General features: G+C 38.6%; 1 protein-coding gene across 4 annotated transcripts in view; it reads left to right on the forward strand.

Annotated features, from left to right (window-relative positions):
• The window catches only part of nsmfa (NMDA receptor synaptonuclear signaling and neuronal migration factor a), a 38,847-nt gene that overhangs the window by 26,018 nt on the left and 4,956 nt on the right, over positions 1-7,873 (forward strand). For all 4 annotated transcript variants that reach the window (XM_068334876.1, XM_068334879.1, XM_068334878.1 and 1 more), the window contains 5 exons: positions 3,690-3,820; positions 4,239-4,322; positions 4,780-4,813; positions 6,369-6,439; positions 6,651-6,730. In XM_068334876.1, the coding sequence (XP_068190977.1) occupies positions 3,690-3,820; positions 4,239-4,322; positions 4,780-4,813; positions 6,369-6,439; positions 6,651-6,730 (400 nt within the window). The remainder of the gene's footprint in view (positions 1-3,689; positions 3,821-4,238; positions 4,323-4,779; positions 4,814-6,368; positions 6,440-6,650; positions 6,731-7,873) is intronic.

Consider the following 7,873-nt stretch of genomic DNA (forward strand, 5'->3'; position numbering starts at 1 on the left):
AACATGCACGCAGTAGGTAGATGACAATGTTGCCACTAAACACAAAGTGAAAGGGATCTAACTCCAAATTAACCAAACCACATGTTCACCGATGTCTGTGTCGGGCAACATTCACATGAATACATAAATGATCCACATATCAGGAAAAACATGCAGGGATTGGCCTGTGAGCAACATTATTTTAGAGAATACACACCATGCTCTGAACATTTTATCTGCTTGATAAAGTCTCAGGTCAAGTACAGCAACACAAACCCCTTTTACTTTCCACTGCAGACGAATGGCCGACGGATTTATTTGCAACAGAACTGTAACTTGATTATCTCAACAACTGAGATGTGATGACATCTTTTAAAGGAGTTCAATCAGAACGTGTTTTCGCTCTTGTACCGAGACGTCTCAGTGTTGTGAACAAGATGCTCAGTCACAACTTGCTCGTCTGACCCCTTTGTGCCCTCGCTTCTTGACTGGCAGATTGATTACACCTTGAATCTGCTTTGTGCTCACTCAGTAGCTTTCGCATTAATTAACTCGCTTACAGGGGAGGGGGGGGGGTGGGGATTCACACAGAGTCAGAAGCCACTTAGCACTTATTATTTGTCAGCTATAAAAACGGTCTGGTAATCATCGCTCTGATGTACGAGCCGACTACAGCTGAAACGAGGCCAAATCATCTGTCGTGTAAAATAGAGGTCAATAAGTCAAAAAGTGCTTGAGAAAGGAGAGCGAACACAAACAGCCCCCGCTTGGACCGGGATCCTGACGGCAATTCAGGATGACAAACACTCCCTTCAGCAGTGAAAACACATTTATAGCAGTTTATAACACTTCTCCTATTGTGTTCAATTTTCCAGTTTTATTCAGTAAGGCATGGACTACCAATGTTTTGCCTTTCCTCCTTTATTTCTTTTCTTGTTGTAAAATCTTACAAACTCGCCTTCTTTTTTTTTTTTTTGCTGTTTTGATAAGTTTCCCATAATAACATATGTTATATGAAATTATGTATGCCAAACAGAGTGCATTTGATTTACGAACATTCATAGATTCGTTGCTTTTATGTTGAGTTATTGTTTCTGTTCAGTCTTAGGGAATCATACTTTTGTTTTTAGAGTAGAAATGGCATTTAGATTACCTCAAATGACTTATAGATTGAAATTTAATACATATCAACTTACGAACAATTTAGCTTATGAACAACCTTTCGGAACCAGCTGTGTTCGTAAGTTGAGGACTACCTGTAAATGTTTATCTGATAGCATAAAGATAGTTTACATCAAGAACTTCAACTAGCTTAGCATTTGGTACTGTATGTCTGCGACTGTATGGACTGCTTTGGGCGGATTAAGAGCATCTAATGCATTTTTGTGAGAAAGCACACACACACACACACACACACACACACACACACACACACACACACACACACACACACACACACACACAAAACACTTTCAAACACACAAAATGACTGTCTTTGCTGTTGACTCCGATCCTGTCCATCTGTCTCCAATGACCGTGGGTGTTTCTTCAACTTTGTGATGCTCTCTCTCTGTGAGTATGTCTTCCAACCTGGAGTGTGTGTGTGTGTGTGTGTGTGTGTGTGTGTGTGTGTGTGTGTGTGTGTGTGTGTGTGTGTGTGTGTGTCAGGCTGCTGCAAAATGTTAACGTGAGGATGCGTGTGAAGTATGTTTGTTTCTAAATGGCGTCTCAATGCACACTCAGTTTGCATGTGCTGTTTGTCTCTGTTGATGTCTGCGTATCTTTGTGTTGTTTTCTCCACCTCCATCTTTCTTTGTTTCAAAGTGTGATGGCAGATAAATGAATTGTAGATGACAGTCTTATCGTGTGTTGATGCCCCATTCTTCCTTTTCCCTGAGGGACAGGTATTGTTCCCCAAAGGAGCGACATTAACTGTCAGTTTTGGTTGTCATTTTTCTCTTTTTCATACTCTTCTGCTTCATTTCCCCTTTTCAAACTGTTATGACCCCCTGGGTACCTTTTTATTAGATGTCTCTATTAGATGTCTTTCAGCTCAAATTTGACTGATGGTAGATTCTTATGGCAGACACCCACATATTCTCGAGTTTAAAAGCACAATAACATATCGGTCAATTATTTTTGGCAAAATATGTAAGCGTGACACAGTTTTCTATATTAACACACACTTTTTGTTCAATATATCTGTCATACAAAAATGAAAATGAGTCTATGATTTACTGTAGTGGTGAATATAGCAGCAATTCCAGTCAGAGAGAAGACCTTCATACAGACACATACACCTTAAATAGCACTCACAGAATCTAAATGAACTTTTCTCTCTGGAATGAAAAAATATGAATGCGTATATATAAATCATATATTTGGAATACACACATTTAATGGTAATAATCTGGGTCTTACATGTCATCTAAGACAGGATTTAGGGCATGAAGGAAGTATGACTACCCTGCTGCATTTTCATTGGCTTGAATTAAATATTTAATATCTATAGAAGGACTTCCCTTGGTATTCTTCCATGGAATCTACCATGACTAAGCACACCCACTGCTATATTTCTGTTTGGTAGATAGTCATAAGTCTATTTTTTTCCCCTTAAAACAGAATGTGTTTGCTTCTCCTGCAGGTGTGCTTGTTTAATCCCTCATCAAAACTTTCGAAATGAAAATAAATGACTTTATATACCCTTGTAAAAACACTTTCTTACGTCGCCCTGTTTTGCCCAGATGAGCGGTGTTGTAACGCTTGCATTGTAAATAAACAACAGTACTGCTATTACATTTATCAGCACTCGATTTAGGAATACCAATATGAAAGCAATTACCCCAACAAGGTTTAAGCTGACAACAAAAGCAGATGTGGAATAATTATCAACAAAAATAAAATAAAATAATGCGGTATACCCATGAATCAAATAAAAACCGACAGCTCATTAGCTATGTCAGTGAAGTGGTGCTGCCAAAATAACACTGAACTCAATAAACTGACAACAAGGAAGGTCTTAATAATAACAAGGAAATTATTCAATGTATTCTCACATTCAAATTGACACTGTCCATCATAAAAAATAAGACGGTTCAGAAAATATAGCCAGTAAGCATTCTTAGAGTAATGAGTTACATCTGCATTTATTGCTGTTATTATGGTTCAGTATTATTATCTTTGGTGGTTCTGTATTATAAATGATTTTGATGCCACATAAATAAATACTAAGTAAATAATCCTGTCACACACAAAGCCCTTTCATTCCGTCAGATTCTTCTTATTAAATACTACTATATTTGATCTATGTCATATTAACTCTAATATTGTTCTAATAATAAAATATGCAACTCATATTTGGTCAGTAACTTTTCTTTCATGTCTGATGATAGAGAACTTCCCTCCATTCCATTTATAGTCGTCGTCCTTATTACCTGATCCCAGTTGCCATGTTCACTATCAGTCACTTTTGTGCTGCCTCTGCCAGCTGCCTCTTTTCCTCTATCCATCTTTTCCACCACCATTGTCAACAGCTCCATCCTCTGTCCCCTCCTCCGCACTCACCTCTCTCAATTTGGTGAACACTTGCATCAGTCACTCCCAGTTCCTCTCTTCTTGTGTCACCTTTTCTGGCCTCTCGCTCCACTCTTCAGCCTGCAGCTTATTATCTCAAGCCTCTGTCCTCAGCAGTATGTTATAATGTCTTCTAGGCGGAGACCTGCAGGCTTCATGCGGTACAATGGACGAAGGAGGCATGGATGATGGTTTGGACTGGGAGGAGGAGAAGGAGATGGAGAGGTTGGCCTGTGAAGGAGAAGACTTTGTACCTCCTAAAATTATGGTAAAATAACTGTTTTAACAATGTGCATTTCATTTAACCAAACTCTAGTTTTCTTTCACCTGTAATCCTCCAATAATGGAGCCATGAACTACTTAACAGGAGAAAAACAACTAAGATTTTCTTTGTATTCGCCAGAAACTGAGCCATAGTAGTATTAGGAAATAGCTATTTTTGCAGGTCACACTGATGGCCGATTTAGTTTAGAATGATTATAGTCTCTGGGCTATGAATTAATATTCAGTGTCATGAAGGCCACCCAGGTCTTATGTACAGTACCACTATGTTATATTATATATAACATTACATTCGCTGCAGGCATGAGAGTTTGCACGTCCACTTTCCTCTCATTGCTCTTACCTCTTCTCCTTTCCTCTTGACCAACTCAATTTCTTCTCTTCTGTTTCTCTTTCACCTCCAGTTGATCTCTTCTAAGGTTCCTAAGGCGGAGTACATTCCGACTATAATCCGCAGGGATGACCCATCCATCATTCCCATACTCTATGTGAGTCCAGCATCGACTCACACAGATAGAAGCATTATAGTTGATGGGCACACTATATGTAGATGGTATTTTATATTTCTGATTTAAAGAGGTTCTGTAAAATATTATTAAAATAGAGTGTGAGCTTTTGTGTATCCTTTCTGACTAACACAGGACAATTAGAATATATTTTATGTTTTACTTCATCAATTGATTCCAAGTTGAGACAGAGGTATCTTGTTTGCTTAACAAACACCTGTTTGTGACATCCCCCCAGTAAACAGGTAAATGCGCACAGGATTAATCATGACTTCTGGAAAGTAACAAGGATGCGAGGTTTACCCCTTTGTGAAACACATGATAACTATATGAATAATATTAACATCTGGAAGAGTAGATGGTAAAGACAGATTTCAATTCAAAAAATGTGTTTTTTCTTTTTTAAATGAAGGCTCATGTGATTGTGTTTTCTCTACAGGACCACGAACATGCAACATTTGATGATATTCTAGGTGAGTAAATATTCCCGTTTGCCACCTTTTTACTACCAGTGATTTAAACAAAGCCATCAGGAGATACCAGACCACCCAAATGTAAAGTGCACATATGTGTGTATAAGTGCGTATACACGGTCACGCATACATGTGTCATCTAGCAGGCGTTCACAGAGCTCATTAACATTTAATGGCCAGTCCAGAAAAACAGTTCATTCTCCTACAGGCTCAATTCAACAACTTTCAGACAGTGGAAATTCAGAGTATAATATGTAACCTTTAACACAAACTTAAAAAGACATGAAACATCTAATTTTCCGTGCCGGCCACAGTGTGGACAATGTCCTAATTAGGCTTCAGGACCCTGGATAATGGCTGACTGTGTGAACAAGGCAGGAAGATTTAGCCTAATGTGAATGGTCTGGAGAATGTAACTAGATGTCCCATGTCCTGTCAAAATAACAGCAAATATCAGACTAAGTGACCAGTTTGCTCCGATGTCAGACTTTATGTGGTCTCTTCAGCTTTCCTATCGATGCGTCATCTGCAGCAACTCCTCCTTTTATCCACATCTCTGCAAACTTCTGAGCAGAGAATGAACGCATAATGTGTTTATGTGCATGGAGACCTGAAGACATCGAGCGAACATCGAGACTGAAGACAATTTGGGTCAGGTTGAAAGTTAGTGCCAACAATATACGTAGATTTTAGACTTCCTATAAGTAATCTCTGTCACAACCTGTTTGTGGTTTCATCATTTTTAAATTATTGACAGGTTTGTCCTCTCAAGGATAAAATTCATTCAGCAAAAGTAGAAATGTAAAAATCACACCTTGCTCCACTCCACACGTAAAGGGATTGAACCCAGAACTGTCTTGCTCTGAGGCAACATTGATACCCACTGCACCACCGTGACAGCTTATTCAAGGCATAAAGAGAATAGATCTGCAGATGCATTTATATGGCAATATCTCATAAATTTTTTAAATGACATTGAAGTATGACATCACTTTATCCTTCAAAAGGAAAGGTAGTCTCTATTAGTCTTGTGCTGCAGTTTTATTGAGGAGCAAACTGAGACGAAGTGAAAAGATGACTGCAGGCTAAAATATTACCTGGGAAACAAATGTGTGAATGTCTAAAAGATATTTTTTATCTATTTAAAATGGTTAAAATCCAGCTACTATTGAAATGCAGTTATCAAAATGTGCTTGCTTTCTGAAAACGATCCTCTGTTGCTCATAATAGAAGCCCGTGGAGTAAACTCTAAAAAGCCATAATGTTTCACAACACTGAAATGAACACTCTACATTTTGTGTTTCATTTTAACTATCTTTTATTGACCTGTATTCTTTTGCTGTAAAGCACAAATTAATTCAAATTAAACAACATATTCCACTAGTGTCTTCTGTCTTTTCCTGCTCCAGTGCTTGAATTTACCCTCCAGAGATTTGCTTTGTGTTCACTCCTCAAATTCTTCCTTCCCTGGCTGTACATCGTTACTTGTCTCTTTTCATATTCCCTTCTTTTCCCCTGTTGTTCACATCAATCCAACCCTTTTTGTCTCTCACAGAGGAAATAGAGAAGAAGCTCACGGCTTACAGGAGAGGAAGCAAGTTCTGGAGGATGCTCATCTTTTGTCAGGTGAAGGAGAAGGAGACAAAAAATAAAAAGTATTACTGTAGGATTCACTGGGGACATGATGTTACAATATGAGGTCTTTCATCTGCATATGAAATCCCCTGACAGGCCGTATTAAATTACATTCCTCTGGGATCCTAAGATCTTAATTAAGTCGAGGCAAATGTGCTGTTGCAGCAGCGCTAATGATTTTATTTTTGTGTGTGTCTCTTAGGGAGGTCCTGGTCACCTGTATTTATTGAAGAATAAAGTGGCAACCTTTGCAAAGGTTGAAAAGGAGGAGGACATGAGCCAGTAAGTACTGTATGTCTTTATTTTATTCTGACACTGCAGTACAATGATGTTCAATTCTTGGCCAGAAATCTATTAGCATTAACAAACATTTGCTGCGTTTCTATTCAGCCTTTTTATTCTATCAGTAGTTTCAATTAATTACAATCTAAAAAACATTTTTCAACATCATAAACAGCAATGACCCCCCCCCCCACACACACACACACACACAAACACCAGTGGTGTTCGCTCAAAGAAATAATGTCATTCTCAGTGTTAAAATGATTAAGACTCTAATAGTCATTTGTCTGACTACCTTGGATCCTTTTTTTTAAGTCTGAAATTGATATGGATAAATCAGAAGTTACTGTATTTATTGTTTATTGTAAAACTATTTACGGAACATTCGCAAAATTGAAATTTAAATCAATGTTATTGATCAAAGGAAGAGAGAGAGCATGTGTGTGTGTGTGTGTGTGTGTGTGTGTGTGTGTGTGTGTGTGTGTGTGTGTGTGTGTGTGTGTGTGTGTGTGTGTGTGTGTGTGCGCACGCGCGCTGTGTCACAGTTAAAACATCTACAGAGTATATACAATAGTTAATCGATTTGAACTAAAGTGAGAAAGTGTCAAACTAAGGGCAAGCAGGTAAAAAATAAAGAACTACTGGACTGGAGGCAGTGACCCGTGCAAGACAAGCAGCTTTCAGTTCTGTATGGTCAAGTGTGCCGCGAATGTGCAACAAAACAAAACAAGAAAACAGTTCACCAAGTAACCTTAAATAGACCAAAATAGAGGCAAGATGAAGAAAACCTAAGGAGAGAAACGTGAGCTACACTGAAGCCACGCACAGAGAGATCAGTCAATGTCTGTGTGTGTGTGCGAGAGTGTGTGACTGGCCAATCACAGAGCGTGAAGACAGTCAATTATGATGAAGATTTTCCTTCAGCACGAGCACCAGTATTGACGAGTTTTACTCGTATCATGCTAGCACTTGTCAAAAATGCTCTATCGGTACCGGATACTCATCTGAAACGACAACCCCGCACAACCCTAGTAATGGTCTTTTTGGGGTTTTTTTGCTTTATTTTTATTATCCAGTAATAGACTGTGTTTGTGAGAGCTTTCAGACTTGATATCAATCAAACATGTTCCCCCCGGATGATTC

This window comes from Antennarius striatus, chromosome 15 (assembly GCF_040054535.1).
Source record: "Antennarius striatus isolate MH-2024 chromosome 15, ASM4005453v1, whole genome shotgun sequence".
Classification (NCBI taxonomy): domain Eukaryota; kingdom Metazoa; phylum Chordata; class Actinopteri; order Lophiiformes; family Antennariidae; genus Antennarius; species Antennarius striatus.